We start from the raw sequence: 21,203 nt of genomic DNA, 5'->3' as shown, positions 1-21,203 counted from the left end.
AACCATTATCTCAGCAAAACTAGCACTTTCATTGACCATTTGATCAAGTCGTTGACCTATGTACTCTCTTCCAAGTCTTTCATTCGGATTTGTCATCAACTGACGAGAAAGTAACCGAGAACTTAATTTTTGAACTTGTTTTGTAGAATTTCTACAAAATTCCACCAATTCGGGCTAAATTTTATCCAAAAAGCAAAAACCTGCATATCGGAAAGGACGTCAACCCTGCGTTTAGAAATATTATCTAATTCTTGCAAACTTCTATAAAAATCTAAAAAATAGTAGTTTAAATATACCTCTATATGATTTCCTTAAATCAAAACTAAATTTAGGAATCAAGTCTTTCTTTAATGTCAGCCGGCGAGAAAAAATATTCAAATAATTTGAACCACGTGTATCAATGGATATAGCCACTTCAAGGGCATTGACTTCAGAAAGAAGACTCCCCGGATGACAAATAGAGTTAATATATTCTCTAAATATTTAATTACTTTATAGCAAATCAACTTGAGGCATGGAAAAGCCAACTTTGCAGTCGTAATTGTCTCACGAGGATGCATGTAGAGCAGTCGCTTTACCAAATAAACAAATTTAACTACGATTGATTTGATTCCGTTTATTCCTTGTGGATTTTTAGTCTCCAATTGAGTCTAAACATATTTTGTATTATAATAAAAATATATTTGCATTTTTATAAATTTGAAACAAATGTTAATAAATATTCATAGAAATTAAAACATACTTTAATTAGCATAATAAAAGCATCGAATATCCGGCAGACTGCCTCTGGGTTAATATTCAGAGGTAATGTCAACGAATAGTCCAATAAGCCAACGACATGTGCAAAAAAATGATAAATATGCTTTGATGTGAGTTCGTTGAATGTAAAATTACCCCGCCCACAAATTAGGGATCCCAACAAAGTCAAGTATCTTTACAGAATAGTACACAAATCTCACCTTAAGAATAACTGAGGGTAAGATTTGATTATTTTTCTACACAAAAGAGAAGCTTTTTGCATTCGATTTTTGGCTCTTAGTCCAGTCTCGGGTTTGGAAAGCAAAACTAAAAGCCGTCGAATAAACAAATCAGCAGTCTAGCAAAACAAAAATCAAAATACTTTTATATTTGACTGAGAATACAACTTTGGCGGGAATTTAGAAGGTGCTCGAATATATGCAAGAGAATAAAGACTATTTTTGATACCCGGACTAAGTTATTACGTAATTAGACAATACTTATCAGTTTGTGATATACAAAGTTTGAGTGACTCCAGATCATATTCTGCAATGCTATATAATAACGTGAAATGTGCGTTTATTAAATCAGGACTACAAGCTTCCTCACATGCACGAATAAAATGCCACAACAAATAGTCGAGACGAATTCGTTTACACAAACTCCACTCAATTTTAGCACTCTTAGTAATATAAACATTACACAAAAACCTGTGCTCGTTCAAATATTGTTTGTATAAAACCGATTAAATATTTATGTGATAATTCTTTTTGACGGAAAACAATTTTGGCTGCGAATTCAATCAAATCCTCCAATTTCTCTGTTGATAGAAGTTGGTTGAATTTCCATTTCTGCTCTTCTAAAGGAATACCCTCGTTCCATATCCTCTCTAAACTCGATGAATTTACGTCCTCCTCGCATTCCATTTTACACAGCTGTACATCAACCACTTCGTCGTCAAAATAATATTATTTAATCAACAAACCAAATATTTCTCCGTTAGAAAGAAAGGATTCAGGGTCAAGTCGATACTTGATTAGCTTAGTTCTTATTTTTAATGACAAATTCGAATTGGTTTCGGAATTCATAAGCAACTCGGAAACCAATTCCGCCCAATATTCTTCATACTATTAAATTAGTGAAAGAGTCAATATATACTTACAATATAATTAAATAATACATCTACACATAATGTAGACACTTTAATGCCTGCAATGTTATCAAGGTTCTCGATAAATTCAAATAATTTTATTCCAAGTTCATTAACCGCCTAAAATAGATTTTTTTACAAAATGGTGAACCTCCAATATATCCTTAAGCACATAAGCCCCTCTCGACTCGTCCTAAAATTAATCATAATCAAAAATATACAGTAATACAACTAATAAAATCTGACTTTGAATGGTCATTAAACGAATTATTTATTATCTGAAAATAATATTTTTGATATAAAATACAGAAATTAATTTGTTTTCATTATGTGACTCCATTTCCATGTGGGTGTCGTCTTTATTAGCTATAATACTAACTTGATAAGTATTACTCGATAAACAACTATTTTTGAATGTAGAAATGTTAATAAATTGACTTCCAAGCTTAGAATTATTTCTATTTTGCCAATTTTGTACAATTTGTGATATTATTGGAACGTTATGTACTTCTATATGACGATTCTGCTCCAATTTTTGTAGTAATAATTCAATTTTATAATCTGGGAGTAAATTACAACAAAGAAGTCTTATGCACGTCTCATTATCCATTGATTTAAGTACTATTAAATAATTAAATTAAAAACTATTAAAACCTGTAAAATAAAGTATTTTTAAGTGAGAAAAAAAGACTTTTATACCCAGCCACTGAGGAAAAATTAGTTCAGAAAAACACGCATCTTGTAAACAATCACTTAATTCTCCATCAGAATTCTTTAAACAAGCCAAAAAAACAAAAACAGCTAGAAAATCGGAATTTCCATTCTCTCTCTAAAATAAATACACCATATGAAAATATAATTAACAAATAAAAATAAACTAACATTGTTTTTGATGACTTGGTACGCCCCGAGATATACCTTCTCTAGACTGAGGATTACTTCATTGGTTAAATGATGACGGGGTTGATCAAAAACAATATGATGGGAGATAATCCAATCAGTAAGGGACTAAAATAATGAAATGTACAAAACATTTATTTCAGTTCCAACAATGGATATATGATTCGACAAAAAGAACAAATATTTCATTAGCATTTGTTTATTCGTTTCAGAATAAATTGCCTAATATTTTTATTTAGTGAATTTTATCAACCTTGAATATGTATCGCACAATCATTGGTTTACATTCCACGAAAAACGATTTCAGTTCGAGCTGTGAAATAAAACTTCCGTGTTCTGCCGTCACGTCACCAGCAAATATCAAATCGAGTACCTCAAGTCAAATATGGCCAAAATACCAAAATCGAATGAAATCTATCACTTTCGTCGGGCAGACTCAAAAAAGTAAACAATTCAAAAAGATGGTGAATGACCGACGACGAATCACAGCAGCATCGAGCATTTAAATTCACGAGCAATGGCAAATAACACTGAGGGAGACTCTAATTCATTATTTAAACAAAAATACAAAATCCTTGCAGTCACGTGTTACTTTGAAAACGAGATATGATATGAGAAATGAACAATCCAGGATTTGTGTGATCTCACAATCAATTTTGATGGCACTGTCTACCATTGCATTACATCGGGATAGATTCTAAAATATATTTGTTAAAATTACTTCTGTTTTATTTATAATCTCAACAAATAACGAATGGTTGTTCATTTCGATTATATAATGATCGAGTTTTAACAACTTTCTAACTTTATCAAGCAAAGCACGAAATTTCAACGAAGGTAGTCTCGCTGGTCCACTAAAATATCATTTTATAGGCTTGGATACTAGACATTGAAATAAGTTAAATAATCTTTGAGGTGGCTGTTTTGGTCGTTAATTGTCTCTCCTGCAAGTTTGTTCTCTAAATTAAGTATATCCACAATTTCCTGCTCTCGAATCTGAGAAATAATTTTCAAATAATAAAACCTGAGATTCGAGAGGAAATATTGCCGAGGAATCACTAAAATATTAATTTTAGGAATTCAAAACTCTGATATGACCAACTCGACTAGAGAACTCAATGTGGGGAACTTTGCGACCAATTTGGCCGGATCCTTAGCATAGAAAATTACCAAAATCATTGCAATCATCCAACTACTCCAATACAGATCAGAGACAGCAAATCTACGCTCCAGGTCTTGGATAGTCTCCCTTATATATTACAAATAAACATTCTACATTGGAGGAGTATATAATGAAAGGTCAAAAACAAGTTCCAGTACATATTCAACATTAAGTAAGTCTTGGTTTGATCTAAATAAAATATTTAAATCACTAAACCGGCTAGTCTCAGCAAAAATGAGCCAATATAATATAATATCCTGGACAACGTTGGGACTAATCAATTTGACTGGATTATTGGCAATTAGCAATAAATTTTCTAACAAATTCGAGGAAACTAAACAAATTTCCAATCGACCTAAAATAGTTAAGTAAATCAATAAATAACCATTTGAATCTATATTTAAATTGTCCGTAAAAAAGTTGTAACGACAAATTTCTTCATAGCAGAAAATTCGCTTAATCCTTTAAATTAAAGCTAAAATACCAACCATGTCTCAAAACGTGATTTACACAATTCAGGAATGGACAGAGAAATATTTTTTAGCCATTCAAGGACACTTTGACGGACTGTATTAATGTATTTCCCATATCCTGAAATTAGTATATTTAATCAATTTAATAAAAATAATAAAAAAGTCAATACTTTTAAGGTTTGTGGATGAGCTAAATACATTCATCGCACAGCACCCTATTTCAACAATCATGTCGCAGTATTCCTCAAATGAATGATAAGAGAAAGTCGATATGCAACCAGGACCATTCGATCTGAGCAACAATTTTGAATAAAGCAAAGTAAAGTTATCACTGAAAAGCGGCAGCTTGAGGAAATCTCGAATCAAATTGATAAGAGCAATTTGAGAGTTATCGAACAAATAATTCACAAAAAAATCAACAAGACACTAAAATCGTAAATTACAAAGATATACATCAGTTGATATTTCTCTATTCACAAACAAGCAGTGACCAATCAAATGCCCTCCGCAAGTTCTGAACGATTTGGCCTCACATTTAATAATAAAATTCGTCATTTGGCCAAAATAATCGCCATTTACCGCCAATAATTTTCTAAAATATTTTTAATACAAAAAATAACTTAAAAGACGATTCAACCAACGTCAGCTGAGTTGCTTTGAAACGGATTTTTATGACATTTTTAATAAACTCGCGAAAATAATCACAATCGACATTCTCCCACTTTGCCATACAACACGCATCAAATGCCTCAAATATTAAAGGGACAAGCTAAGAGTAAACAAAACTGTCAATGCCTTTGTGGACTGAATCCATTGCTCCAAACAAGCTGACAAAAAGTGTTTGACAGAATCATGACAAGCCGTCAGTCCAACCAATTTTACCATAGCTGGGGTAGTCTCTCTTGTATTTCTGCTTAGGGCACTGACTACAAAGTCCCCGACTTGTTTCCGTGTGGTTAAATATCTGTCAAAAGGGACCATAGATTCGAGGAAAATATTAAATGATGAAATGAGGGTACTTTGGATAGATACTAGGAAATTGGTTTTACTAGACAATACAGGGACGATAGGTTATGAGGTTTGGGAGTTGAAAAGCGTGGTGGATAGGTTCGAATGAGGAAATTAGATTAGAGACCAGTCCCTGACATTGTTTCAACTCACACCAGCGATCATCAGATAAAAAATCGTCTAGAAAATACTACATTTATAATTATAAAAAAAATAAACCTCCATAAGAAAAACAGGCCATTCCTGGACGTTATTTAAAGTCCAGAAAATCACATTCAGAGAACAAATTGTTTCCAATTCGCTATTTTTCCCGCCTCTTTTTATCAAATCTTTAAGTAACTAAATCAAAAATAAACTCAAAAAACAAACATTCAATATTTCTTCGTCCAGAAAAATATCGGAATATTTTTTTGCAATAAAAAACAGAGGGAAAAAGAAATTCAAATCTGACCGGAAAAGAATTGCTTTTCCACACAAAATTGCAATCTTTTTCGCGTGTTCGGACGAGGCAGCGTCGGCTTCCTTCATAAGGTCGGAAGGGTTGACTTAAAAATAACAAAATTGAAAACACCAAAAGAATCTGAGCCTAAATCTAAGTCAATTTTAGTTTTGTTCTTTAATCCTGAGGTGTTGTCGCTTTGTTTTATGTGTGGAGTGAAATCCGAGGATTTGAAAAGTTTTTCTGATGTTTTTGAGTTTATTTTTGTTCCTGTTTATTTATAAATAATTTAGGATCTACCGAGTGCTATAAATTCTGTGTTTTTCTTGATTTCTATGAAAATAGTAAAAAATTGTTTTTATCCAAAAAACCTTGTTTTGTAAATCTTTTTTTATTATAAACTTTACGGTCTGTCATTTGTTAATATTTTATTTCTGAAATTTTGGGTGGGAAAAAATTGAAATTTTTTTGAATAAGAGAGACGCGGACAGTACGTACAATACAGGTTACAAATGAAAGTGATATATAATTTTATTTATTTTTTTAAATTCGGTTTTCCAAATAAAAAAATATTATTTTCAATTATAATAAAAATATTATTTGAATCAATTTTGGAAAAAATTAGGAATAATCAAACACCCGGAGATGACAGGCTTGAAAGTTTAAACCAAAAGTTATGTTTGACTGAGAATACCAGGACGCCGGTTAATTATTATTATTTCTTTTCTTTTTTTTAAATTATTAAATATATTGATAAAGATTTACGTTATTCAATATTTAAATTATCAAATAAATATCTAATTAATCTTCTCGTTAACCTGGTGTAAAACCAATGTCCTCAACATACGCCAAAAACAGTTGAAAATATATATTTAACAAATATAGGCGAATTAAATGAAATAAAATCAGAATTAACCAGCGATAAACCTTTTAAAAGAAAGGACGCTGTAAAGAAAGTGATATTTTTCATGACCACAGGAAAAGATGTAAGGTACAAAAATATCACATACTTGACATATTTTGAATAAAAACATTTTTTCAAAATAACTGACGTGTGTAATTTAGTTCCCTGTTTGTTGACGTTTTGAATTGCAGTCAAACCTCTGATTTGGAATTAAAAAAACTGGTTTATATATATCTGTTAAACTATTCCCACTCAAACCCCGACATGGCTATAATGGCAGTCAATTCATTTGTCAAAGTCATATCCCACCACTCATTTTAGGACACAAACGAGCCATTTCCCCTCGTTCGTGCCCTTGCAATCAGAACTATGGCTTGTATGAATGTGAATTGTGTGACAGAATATTTATGTGACCCACTTCGTAAATGTCTAAAGGACAGTGATCCCTATGTAAGGAAAACTGCAGTTCTTTGCATTGGAAAACTCTACAAACTGAATCCTAAACTAGTAGAAGACCAAGGCTTCTCAAATATAAAGTCTTACCTCACAGATTCCAATTCTATGGTGGTCTGTTATCTGATTGTGTAGGTCGTGGCTAATGCTGTGGCCACCATGTCTGAGATGCAGCAGATTTCCTTGGGAAAGAATGCAGAAATATCCCAAAGTGAACTTAATCTGTTGATGAATGCTCTCAACGAGTGTACAGAATGGGGACAGATCACTATTTTGGATTATATCTCCGCCTATCAACCAAGCACAGAAAAAGAGGCCAAAACGTAGCCACATTGGAATTAATATAGAATTTGTGAACGTGTTACTCAGAGGTTGTCTCATTCGAATGCAGGAGTTGTTCTGTCGACAATTAAAGTGATGATGAGGATGATGGAACGACTGACTGATGAGAATTTCTAAGCTCGTGTGACAAAAAACTGTCAAATCCTCTCATAACTATGCTTTCCGCCCCCTCAGAGATCCAATATGTGGGGTTACGTAACATTAATCTAATCCTACAAAAGAGGTTAACCACCCTAAAAATTTCAGGCCAAACGTGTTGTGTAATGAAGTCGCAAATTTCTTTGTCAAATACAACGACATGATTTATGTAAAATTAGAGAAACTGGAGATTATAACACGTCTGACTAACATTGACAACATAAGCCGAGTTCTGCCTGAATTGAAGGAGTTTGTGTGAGTTTATGACTGTTCAGGTACGCCACAGGAGTAGACATTGACTTTGTAAGAAAGTCGGTCCGTGCCATTGGTTGTTGTGCCATTAAGATCCCCGATGTGGCAGAACAGTGTGTCCTCACTCTGCAGGAACTTGTAAAGTCTAAAGTCGATTATATCATCCAAGAGGCTATAGTAGTCATTCGGGTTGATGGATATAACTAGTTTAGGATATATTTAGAAAATATCCGAATAAATATGAAAGTATAATTGGAAATTTTTGTGAGAATTTTGATTTGTTGGATGAACCAGAGTCAAGGTGGGTTATCAGGGGTTACTTTTAGAGCAGCGATGGTTTGGATTGTCGGAGAGTATTCTGAACGAATAGAAAATGCAGATGAACTACTAAACTCATTTATCGAGACATTCTCTGACGAGGATATTCAGGTTGTTTAATAAACTAGAATAAAACAGGTGCAACTACAACTACTGACTTCAGTTGTCAAATATTATCTCAAGAATCCGTCAGGACAGGATTTGGTAGAGAAAATATTGGATTTGTGCACAAAAGTACATTTCTTCATTTTATAGTCATTAGGACAGTCTAAATCCTGATTTAAGAGATCGGGGATTTATTTACTGGAGACTCCTGTCGAGTGACCCTGAGGCAGCAAAGGAGATTATTTTGAGTACAAAGCCAGCCATAAGTGAAAAAATTGACTCACTTGACCCAAAGCTACTCAGTGAAATGATAAAACACATTGGAAGCATGGCTTCTATTACTCACAAGCCTCCATCTCTTGCATATGGACAGGAAAATAGCGTGGCAACTGTTTCTAGAACGTTAGTGAATTTATAAACCTTTATAGACGTGAGGATAATACAACTGATTTAACCAATGTTCGTGTTAGTGGTCAATCTGGGAATCTTTTGAATGATTTACTGGGATTTGACGAACAGTTTCTAATTCCTCACAACACGAAAAAATCAGAGTCGACTCCTGATAATATTTTGGATGATTCTTTGGTATTATGTGAGTTTAATATTAGTTTTTTAATACATTCGACCCCAGAGTTCACATATTGAGCCGTCCTCCCTCAATTTAATGGGAGAGTTTGGCTCAAACATGGACGAGTTGGTTGATCCGCCTCCCTACAGTCACGACGACTCAATGTTCATGTCAGTAAAGGCACAAAGCCAAGTTCAAAGGACCAATTATGTTAGTTTTTGAGTTGATTGATTGATTTGTAGTCTTGGAGTTGTAAAGTGAGTTCAGGGTCTCTACGAATGGATGTTTTCTGGAGTAGAGGGGAAGCTATTATTGCCAAAGTGGATATTTTTGGAAGTTCAGCACAGCAGTTGGTGTTTAAAAACGTGTCAGTCTCAGAAAATAGGTTTGAAGCTGTATAAATTGACAACCTTGACAGTTTTGGGCTAATTGTACCGTTTCAACCTCAAGTTATATCAAACTCACACAATCACGTGTCTTTTGAGACAGCAATCAGTTTTCAGCAATGTTTTATGGCAAAATCTCCGACTTTAATCTATCCAAAGGTACTTTTTGGACAATTGAGATAGTTTGTGGTCAATATGAACCAAGGAGTTATCCAGACGTTAGTACACGGGGCAGTTTTGTTTGCCCCGAGTGGAAATTTGGCTAACTATCAGAATTCATGGTGGTACAATGTGCAGCCTGATTATAAAACGTGTATCGATTTACCCACACTTCCATTTCCCGATCAAGGCTTACATTCGTGTTTGATTTGTAGGTATTTTGTCAGCGGAGTTGAAGAAGTTGAATATTTTTAGCTTGTTTGTAAATTTTGACGATTTGGGGCGGAATGTGTTTCATTTATCGATGAAATTTGACAATGGTATGTTGGTACTAGCAAGACTTGTGGTTTCGTATTATGAAAAGACAGCATCTGTGGATGTGATTTGTCCTAATGCAAATGCCCGTGAAATTGTTGGAAACTCTTTCAATCAAATATTTAGTCTTTCGGTTTAATTTATTTACACTAATTTATTTTGGTTTTATTTTAATATGGATATTTCTTTTATGATTTATTGATTATATAGAGCTGGTTGATAAACATAGGCTAAAGATCCAGGGCTTAGATTCAGGATAATTTTCTAGTTTAAATATGAATGTTTTTTTATAATTACGATCATAATGTCCGACTGTTTTAAGTTTTAAAAATTATAAATTTTAACTTTTGATGTACATTTACTCTTTTTGATTTCAATAAACTGATTTTAGATAAAAAGTAAATAAATAGTTAAACTCGATTTGACAGGACTAAAGGGCGATGACGTCTTCAGAAACTACTTTCTTTTGTTATTTGAAAAGATTGTGTCATCTATGGGGATTTACAAAATGCTATAGTTATGTTTATTCTGTTTACTGTAACACTAAAATCGGTTTTGTAATGTTAATTTATCAGCTTAAAAAAATTAAATAAGTGTACAAATAGAATCTAGAAATTATAATTTGCAAGTACAACCAATTAAATGATAAGCTGATATGAAAAGAATATATTTCAGGATACATACGATATATGTGAATCCTTTATAAATGGAATATCGGTACATATGTAGTAGTTGGCGGCCACTTTTTAGCGAATTTTAAAAAAACTATATTTTTTTTGGTGATAATTACCTTTTTTAAATAATATTACTATAAAAAAATTAATTATTTTTATACAAAATTATTAATTATTTTTTTATTTTAGTTTTGATTCTGGGGGACAATGTAAGGCAATGCACTCCATGATTGTTTCAAATTCTTTCTTTTTGGCTGTCTGTCGCCAAATGAACTCCGTAAAATAACTATTAAGGTGTTGTCTGACTGTTCCCCTTTGTTTTCTATTACGCCATACGGCGCTACTCCACATTCTAAGGAATAATTATATAATTGGAAACCTTTCAATAGACGAGATGTCAATGATAGCATGCAAATTTCACGCATGTACATTGACCAGTCCACGGTTGTATGTGAAGCCCAACCAAGATTTTCCATGCATATCTCCATAGAAGATATATTTTTGCCCACAGGTAGACAAACCGGATTATATCTTCGAATGGTACTTTGGTTCCTGCTAACCACGTTCCTGTTGAGTTTTAATGATATAAATACCAGTTTTTAGACTCGATTTACTTCGACAGCCCCTTCTGTAGCAATTCCAAGCCGGAGAGCTGCCAACGTTTAAAGTCATTTGGTGTCCGTTGCGACACACTTTTTTTTTGGGATGATTCCTCTGGATTGCATGAAATTGATAGCTTCTGACATATTTGTGGGTAGATTGAATAGATTGACCTCACTTCTCATTTAAATTAAAGTAGCGTGGGATTTTATTATTTTTATATTGTATTATTTTTAATTATATTTTTTTTAACTAAAAAAAATATAGTTTTTTTAAAATTCGCTAAAAAGTGGCCGCCAACTACTACATATGTACCGGAATATCAATTGGATTGAGATATTACGCTTATATAAATCAGATGTTTTCAAACATTGCACAGCGTGAAGATTTATATTTACTTATTTTTTAAATTTTTATTTTAAAAATGGATTGAAAAAATTATTTTTGAATAATAAAAAATAATATAATCAAATTAATCTAAAGAAAAGAAAATGGAACAGGAAGTCAGCTGCTGGCCGCAGAGAGAATAGAGAAACTGTTCCCCCTGAGTACGGCTATTGAGACGCGCTCAAAAAGCCGATTGACCTCGCGGGGGTCGTTTCTAATCCTCCCGAGGTGACGGCCTCTCTCGGTGAGAAAACGTAGCGTGGCTGGGCCGAATGTGCCTGATGTTTCGACTGAAACAGGCACAAAGAGGAATCTGTCGGCGAGCGAGGCGTACTTGTCTTTCTTCCGGGTCTCTGCCCTCCTCGCCGCTGTGCCAGCTTCGATCGCGGACGCGAGAAGGCATGTTGACGCAAAAGTGTCAGAGCATGTCGCGTCCCAGACGATCGCTTTGCCGCACTTGAACGGGAAGAGCGAGACGCCGTCCGGCCTCTTGCCATCGCCCCTGTTAAGGCCAGAGGGCTCCAGCTGGCACGGGATGCCGGTTGCCTCGAGCAGACGCGTTGTTATTTTAAAAATTATTTATTATAAAAAAATTATAATAAATTATAATCACGTTGTTATTTATTATGTCTCTCAAACGTCGTTTGTTCTATTACAAATCATCTTTTTTATCTATGGGTTTTGAATGTTGTGGCACTGGAAATAGTTCATCACAGTGTCTTATTTGAATGGATATGTTTTCAAATGAATCTACCCATTGGAATATAAAGATTATTCAATTGATTAATTTAAAGAATTAAGCAAAAATAATGTGTAGTGCGTGTTAATAAGTATATGTTTGGAAGACTTAATGAACTTGTATATTGTGTTTTATATAACTAAATTCAGGTTTCTTACTAAAAGCACAAAATGATCAAATACCTTCTACATATTGTTTTTTACATCGTGATGTATTGGTTTTGAAAACTCGTCCGCTTGCTTTGAAATCAGTTTTGGATGATTTGATACAAATGATCAATTATATAAAACTCAATCTAAAAATTCTAGACTTCTTAATTCTTTATGTGATGAAATGGAAGCAAGTTATAAGAATTTATTCCTACATATCGAATAGGATGGTTATCCTGAGGAAGGGCATTAACCTGAGTCTATGATAAAAAGATATGATTGTTGAGTTTTTCGCGAGAGAACAATGCTATCAATTTCATGAATTGATCACCAATTCGATTTGGAAATTAAAACTTGCATATTTAACAGGCATATTTTTGATCATTCTAAAACAACGAGAATCATTCTAAAATTTCCAACAACTTATTTCTGTGAGAAGGGGTTTTCCGCGTTACAAAACATTAAAACCAATAAGCGGGAAAATCTACTGGATTTAGATTTAGAAATTCAACTTACCTTGTCAAATATTCAGCCAGACATAGAATAATTATGTAAAAATAATAAGTTTGGAATTTTATAAATATATTTAGATTTTTGATTATGCGACTCGAGATTTTTTTATAATATTTGAGCCGAGAGAAATTTCTTTGTGAAAACTTCTGATATAAATTATTACATTTTTAATAGAGTCAATATTCTTTGGACTAAGTTTAGGAAATAACTAATCATATTTAATCAAATAAAAAATCAAAAATAATGTTCAAATACAAATTCATTCTTACACTCTTTGTATATTTTTATTTATCTAGTAATATATTGACGACAAACGGATCGTGATTCCTTATTGGATAATTGAGGTCATTTTAATTTTGACTAGAAACTATATTTGATTACATGCTTATTTTGAATTAATGCTTATTTTATAAATAAATTCGGAGTTTCGACCAAATATAATTTTAAACTGAAACTAGCGATAACATACAAGTCTATCATTTTAATAGACTTAATATATTGACCGCAATGATAAATCAAAATTAAATAGTATTTAATTTTTTTAAGGTCAATATTTATTTTTTAATGAAATGAAATCAGAAACTAGTAAAGCTATATCGGACCAAGGGGTCAGTCCGACGAAGACGCACTGCGGATCGAGAGGCAGGATACGACACAACTAAAGAGAGTCATCTTGGCTCTTGGAAAGTCAATCATCCAAGGGAATGGCTTTGCTATTCGCGAGGCTGGTAGAGCGTCTCGTGAAGTCTTTAATTAGTTTATTGTTTTATTTATTAGTCAACTTTTGTATTAAAATAGAAAAACTCTGAAGAGTACCAGAATTCTTTAACGACGGGATCTAAATATCAAAAATTAGATGATGGAAATTAAATTCAGATTGGAAATCAAGGAGGAGACTTTTTAAAAAACGCAACACAACGTCCAGGAACCGATAAAAATAGTTCCGATTGAGATGTTCTTCTTCACGTTGAATAAACTTAAAAGATGAACAAATTCCTTATTTTCCACACAGTCCTAGTCTTTTCCTTATATAAAATGTTTCTAAATTGCATTTTTCTCTTTTTTCAGTATTTAAGATGAACTTTTGAAACGTCATTTTATATGTGATGGAAATATGCTTATTATTTTAGTCAAAATATATATAATAAAACAAAAAATTGTTTTTTAACTAAATCCAATAATTTCGATTTTAATACATGAAAATTCATTTGAAGCCAATGGAGGATTATTGAACGTAAGGCAACTATGAGTAGTTCCCGAAAGTAGATCATTAAAAATAAAAATAGCTTCAATAGAACTAATTGTAAAAACTAATATTCAAACCCATCGCCTACAGAAAAATATTCCGAATTCAAGACAAAAAACATTTGATTACTCTCTATTTCTGACCAGTGATGTACAGAAAAATTTGGATTTAGTCTAAACACGAAAGTTTCGCCATTTCCCTGATAACACTTTTCAGTCATTAGAACATCTAATTTACATCCACTGAAAACCCCAAAGCTCTTAATCATTATTTTTCGACAAACTACCTCGTTTTTATTAGTTTTGAATAAAATTATAGACTCTTGATGTATTTTTAATTTTTTATAAAAAGTTTGAAAACTCCATCCATCGTCATCAGTGCAGAAGTTTAACTGGGGAGATTTACAGCCAATTCTAAATGGCATATGTGAATATAGTTTTTTAAGCTAAGCAGTATAAATATAAAATATTCACTTGATTGACATTTATAATTTTGGAATTTAGATTTTGTATATTTTCTTCAATATAATCAATTTTAGTTGATTTCAACAAAATAGTATTATCTTGAACAAATGCGTTTTCAATGTCTTCATCTGTGAATTTCAAGGAATATGCAATCTAATTTAATGTAAGAAATATGTTGAAATAACCTTAAATAGATCATGAAATTTAAAAGAACTATAAAATATTTCCATTTGTTCAATCTTAAAGTCATTTTCTGGATTTTAATAAATTTATATTTTACTTTCAGAATCAATAAAAATCAAAAAAAGTGCAATTCCAAACTTGAAGATTATTTTTACTCCATATATAAAATAAGCATCAATTACTCTTAACTAAAAAATTAATTATTTATTAAACCAAATAAGAAAAAGGAATCAGATTAAATATGAAAATTGTCCAATCAGTATAACTAGAATTCAACTCATTAAATTCTTTGAATATATGCAAATATTTGTTCTATTTTTTGAACTGTAATTATTACTGATTTCCGGTAAAAAAGATTATGAAAGGCTTTGTTTAGAAGTTCGCAGTCATAATAACATAAAGGAAACATATACTTTGGATTTGATATTAGTTTCTTTAAAACAAATATGGATGTATCAATAGTAAAATAATGTAATAATATCGAAACAATATTTTTTCTAAATAAATATAAAAAACAAACAAAAATGGAATGTTTGAATTGAGTTGAATTGGGCTGTGTGCTGAAAATTCACTGAGAACAAAGTTTACTAAGTCATGTCTGTCTTCATAGATACAAAAATAGGGAGGAATTATCTCTAAAATTAAGTATATGTAAAAATACTTGTATTATTATTAATCTTGAATTTATTTAGTTCATTATGAGGTTTAATTTTTGTTTTTTTAATCTTAAAAATTTCGCACCAATTCTTAATTCGAAATTTGTGGCATAATGGCTCAAATCTTTCTGAAATATTCTTGAATGATAAACAAAAGGTTATAATATTCTATAAAAATTTGAAAATAGACAATATACTTTATCTCCCCAAACTTTTTTTTCATGAGTTATTAGCTTTTCTATGTTAACAGTATTAGAACAAAATTCGTAATGCATTTGAATAATTTTGTTATTAAAATTTATTATCATTTTTCTAAAAATTTAAATTCTGAATTTAAAATATATTTGTATATAAATAATTGGAAAAAATATTTTTAAGTAACTATTTTTTTTTACTTTTTAATTCAAATTTCTCATTTATCTAACCATATCACAACTTTCTTTACACTTTTTAACCTGTCCCAGACCACCCACCGTTTCCTACCCTTTGAGAATGCCCGGCGTAATTACATACTACTTCAGGGCCTTACGACTTAAACACATCAAGGACCTTACATTTTCTCGCTTTTTCGGTCATCACCAGTCTGGTCAACCGAATTTGAATTGGAGACATTCCTCCTTTAGCCAGTGATCTTTTTTTCTCTGCAAACTTTTTTTATTGATAAAAAAGGCTAGTGATATTATTTTTTTTCTGTTGGAAACTATTTCGACAAAAATGCAGCCAAAGCTTCCTCAAAGCACGTGATGAATCTGCAGCGAACATGGAAATTCCAAAAATGCTAAACCCAATACACGTAGCTGGTAAATTTTTCAAATCAACTCATGTTTTTCCCCTGGTCGCTATTAAACTTGATTTCAAAAACGCTTTTAACAGCGTCAAAAAAATCGAATTATTCAGACCTGCATCGCAATTACCCCTGAGATAGTAGATCTCTTTATGACTAACAACCTCGCTTGTTTTTGAAAATAAAATCGTTCTTTTATATCGTGGTGCCCAAAAAGGATATCCCCTAAGATTCATACTTGACTACTTGACTCGGTCATCCGGGACTTTTATTGTCTATCCCTGCGCTGTATAGCCTCGATCTGACTGTAAATGTTTTAAAACCGAAATACTTACCTGAATGTATTTTATTTATTTAAATTAGGTAATGATTCTGAATTTTACTTGCACCTTATATCAGGACTAAAATATTATTACTGATTATGTTATGACATAGCAAAGTCGTGAGATGTATTCACCTGCATCTATGTAGGAAGTTCGCAATCCGCAAAGTTAAAAAATTGAAGAGTTATTCTGTCCAATCAATCAAAAAATGTCGAAATACGAATCGATTCTTAAATACTTACAGACACGAATATTAAGTGCAACAAGCCTGACATATTTATGTACGACAAAATTAAAAACAAAATTTCTCTCATTAAAGTGAGAATCACTTTCCAAAACCGCCTTAAGCAGGTCGATGTCGAGAAATGTCATAAATACGATTTATTGGCAGGAAAGTTGTCCGTTCTTTACGATATCGTCAGTAATATCGCAGTACTGAGGCTTGCCAAAAAAATTTCACAGAGAAACATGAAAATATCTTTAATTAAAATTAACTAAGAAATTCGAGTATATTTTTGAACTAAATGAACTTATCTAGAAATTTTTGATTATTTCAAAAAATCAATCCACGGCATCCGAATGTTCAATTTACAATTCTAAAATGATTTGAAGGTTTCTTTTTTCATTCGATCTTTTTCTTTTGACCAAGTGGAATTCTTGATGGAAAACGATCTTTCTACAGGAGCAATAGTGACAGGTAGGCAAAAACTATTCGATAATTTTAATAAAATTTGGAATTTAACAAATAAATCGCTGACATTTATATCGTTGAATCCAATTGCTTTATTAATTTTTTCTGTCGATGCTTTTACATCAACCCATTCAGTATTATTTTTTGTATTATTCCCTTCCGCTATAATTTTTTCTCCACAATTCCAAATATCAAACACAGGAGCAAATAAAAAACATTAAAATTTCTTTTCAAAAATTTACTTTGAAACTTATTTTCTTTGTTATCATTGAGTTTTGTTTTTAATGGGATGGAAAAACTATGATCGTTTCGACATTTTTCTATCTCAACTGTAAAATTAACAGGCAAATCAACGTTAATGACAAGAAACGATGGACATATTTAGAATGTATCGTTTCAAAATTTCTTCTTAATTTTTATGGGCTCGTACCATCTTCTGCAAAGTGAAAATTAATGTCAGAATTGATTGAATATCATCTGTCCTGAATATTACCTTTTTAGTTCTAAAAAAATCATTTGGTTTTTCTATATTTTTGGGATGATTAAAAACTTGTTGCTGAGAAAATAATGAATGTTTCAGGATTGAGGGGAAATAATCTTGTGAAAATAATACACTACAGATGTTTAACACCGTATTTAATTAAGAACTAAAAACTACAGTTGAGATGATTATCGCTTTACAGTAAACATCGATTAATTTCTTAACATTTATACTGGAAAGCCTTATGAAGAGGCTTAGGAAGCTTTTTCTACTTCATAAAGTTGTCCATATCCATTTTACTTTTTAAATAGCTATTAGTAAGAAACTGCGTGTGAATCTCCATGAACCCATAGCTTCTGAACTGGCGTTTTTCACGGGCATGGCATTTTCATCGTCCTCAATTTCTACTCTAATTTTCAAAATCCGTGAAACTTGAGACCGAGAAAACTTTAATCTTGCAGATAGAACTGCACGAGTTTGACCTCCTTGGATAATCAAATTGATTATGTCAAATTTTTGAGAAAGTTTAAGATCACGACGTAACGAAGATGACATGTGTAGTAATAGTTAATTTTTCAAATTACAACTATAAAATTATATGAAAATTCTTTTGAAAGAAAATGTGATTATATAAACAAAAAAATCACAACTAAACGAATATTGAACTTCCGGCGCATAAGACGACCTGGCAGTTTGGAGAAAATCACGAGTCTCGTTGGGATTTTTTCTTTTCTCAGCGGTTTTCGTCCCCAGCCGACAAAAGAAAGCGATTTCGGATTGATGACCCCGGATGTCTTCACAGCTATTGGCGCAAGAATGTGATTTCTAGCCGGGGATGAGTATTTTTTAATTTTGCGAGCTCATGTGTCTTGCCGCCAAGCCAAGCTTGGCAACTGCGAGATCAGATTATCGGAAGAGAAAGTTTCTGAACATGTCGCGTCTTAGAAAGGCATTTCCCGTAATCGAAGGGAAATATTTTAGTGCCATCTGGGCGCTTTCGATTCACCCAAATGGTTCCAACACATTAGAGAATCCTGCAGATGCAGGGCGCGGCTCACCACATCATTAAGCCTAAAGGGAAACGGTCAGCGCTACGACGAAAATTCTTTGTCATCCATAAATTTTTTAAGATGCATAAATAACTTCATTATCTCCTAGATTGAAATTTTTCAGACACCTCGGAGATTTAGATTTCCCAATTAATAAAAGAAAGAATTTTTTACCCACTTGCAACATAATAAAACAGTCACTTTCTTCTTACTTTTAAAAAGTTTGCGAATAAGTTTACATTCGAAAATAATGTTAAAAATATCTAAGAATTAGTAAAAATTTAATAGAATATATTTAAAATTTTTATTACCAATCATACGCTTTAAATTAAAAATCCACCGCACTGTCTCATAAAATTCATTGCCCCATTTCAGCGATATCGCCTACGTTAAAAAATTACTGATATAGGCTATCCACATTGAAGCAGGTGAAATAAAAAGTTAAATTATGTGGACTTATTAGAGTCGGGATACTAATTTTTACTTCTAATTATTATAATTAGTGTTTTCTTGTAATCAGTTACTAAAAAGTGACTTAAATTTTTGCGAGTAGTATAAACTCGCTTCTTTTGAAGCTTCTTTCAATATTATCCAAAATAGACTCCATAAATTTAGAATTGATGGCCTCAATACATGCTAGTTTTGAATTGATCTTTCTGAATATAGTCGTATTTAGATGTAGCACAATCTAACAAACCACTTTCAAAACTATAAGTGCTTCAAGTTATTCAACTATTATTGTTTGTTATTTGAAACGTAAAAAAATACACATATCTAGCATCCAAATTAAGGCAAATGGATAATCATTGGCTTTTAGGCCACAGTATAAAGCTACATGGTTCTGAAAGAAATTGGGCTCTAAAGGCAGAGTAAGCGACCCTCAGGGGTTGTCCGATATAAAAGAAATCTCCCATTTTTGAATACAAAAATAATTGAATTGAATACAAAAATAATTGAATTACCATAAAAGAAATCCTGATACAAGTCAATTTTGATTCTTTTAAATTAATTATTTTGATTATTTTGATTTTTTTATTATTTTGAAATTTTTATGGGTTTTTGAATTAAAATTATTTCTATCTACATACTATTTTGATCTTTTTAGTAATTAACCCAAATGTTCATTATTGGGCGTATACAACATTCTTTTTTAAACTCCGTCACGTAGCGTTCACCCTTTGTTACACTATTCGGACATGTACTTCAACGTCTGAGATTTGTTCTAGAGTCAGAATTAACTCACGTTTAATATCTAGGATAGCACTGGACATTCTTCCATTAGAGATTGTCGAACCAAGGAGAACCAGATTTGTCAGATCTGTCGATCTGAGACCGACAACCTTTTCAGAAAGGGATGCGAAGGCCTAATCAAATAGAGAGTAGTCGGGAGAACCCCCAAATGAATTCCGATTAAGGAATAGCCTGATTCGGCAAAAACCCTAAATAATATCATCAACATCGTTGCGTATGGATTCAAGCAAACCACCCAAGGTAATATTGTCAAGATACCAGAAATTGAGCGGGCTTGACAGTTTTTGGGCAATATGGTTCACTGCGAGGGCAAATAGGAAAGAGCTTAATGGATCCCTCTGCTAAACACTAGACTAGACACTGAGATTAGCAAATTTTTCCCAAATAAGATTTGAGGGACACGCGTAAGATAGGTAAACAATCGGTCGATCAACGGGCGTAAATGACTTCCAGGATGTGATCCCTGCAAACACTGTTGACGGCGTTGCACACATCAAGCTTAACGAGAAACGAGATTTGGGAGTTGGCTTTTGGCCAGTTCCCTCAGTCCGTAGGCAGATGCTTCACAGGCATTTCTGACACCAACGCCGAACTGACGTGGAAATCAGATCAGGGAGAACGTTGCTAAAATAATTTTTGCTTTCCTCTCGGAATCGAGAAATTTTGTGAATTCTGTTCTTTTTCCCTTTTCTTAACATTTCGAACTGACTGAATTTTCTTTCACTCTCGATTTCTCTCCACTGCAACACACTGGTTAAACTGGTTAAATGCCGTCCCACTATCCTCGGCTGGATACTTTTGGATGATGAGTTAGTTCGACTCGGTACCTGTTTATGACTCGGAATCATTCTTTGCCAGCCCCACCCATGCAAGTGTGGGCAGTTGATAGTCTCGGATAACCTCCATCCTATTTCTTGTCGGTCAAGTGGTGGACGTACCTCGAGACACTCCAGTTTGAACAACGTCGTCAAACTAAGACTTAATGTCGCAGCCTTCCCTTCGGTTCTGAAGCTCACTGGTCTTGATCGCGGAGACGGCAAGCGTCCGGACGGAATGACGGTATTCTTACACAGCAAAGGGAGTGTCTCGTTTGGGATGTAACCTGTGCTGACACCTTTGCTCAGGGAACCGTTACTCAGTCTGCGTCGTGCTCTGGCTTCGCGTCTTGTCGGGCCAAAGAAAAAACAAGCGGAGGAAGTACGC

At 32.7% G+C, this 21,203-nt stretch overlaps 1 protein-coding gene, 1 long non-coding RNA gene and 1 pseudogene across 2 annotated transcripts; 2 read left to right on the top strand and 1 right to left on the bottom strand.

Annotated features, from left to right (window-relative positions):
• Positions 1-345: 345 nt before the first annotated feature.
• LOC115231833 lies at positions 346-888 on the bottom strand. The gene is made up of 3 exons (XR_003883552.1): positions 743-888; positions 508-650; positions 346-475 (listed from the first exon to the last, which is right to left on the bottom strand). It is a non-coding gene; the product is annotated as an uncharacterized LOC115231833 (long non-coding RNA).
• Positions 889-6,760: 5,872 nt separating this feature from the next.
• Positions 6,761-7,966, top strand: LOC115231839 (annotated as a pseudogene).
• Positions 7,967-8,816: 850 nt separating this feature from the next.
• On the top strand, positions 8,817-13,952 carry LOC115231838. The gene is made up of 4 exons (XM_029801760.2): positions 8,817-9,160; positions 9,193-9,335; positions 9,369-9,495; positions 13,941-13,952. Exons 1-4 carry the CDS (start codon positions 9,047-9,049, stop codon positions 13,950-13,952), a joined length of 396 nt encoding a protein of 131 aa, XP_029657620.1. The 5' UTR covers positions 8,817-9,046.
• Positions 13,953-21,203: the final 7,251 nt, after the last annotated feature.

Source organism: Octopus sinensis, unplaced genomic scaffold, assembly GCF_006345805.1.
Source record: "Octopus sinensis unplaced genomic scaffold, ASM634580v1 Contig18907, whole genome shotgun sequence".
Classification (NCBI taxonomy): Eukaryota; Metazoa; Mollusca; class Cephalopoda; order Octopoda; family Octopodidae; genus Octopus; species Octopus sinensis.
The sequence above is the reverse complement of the archived record's forward strand: the minus strand, read 5'-3'. Positions and strand labels throughout refer to the sequence as shown.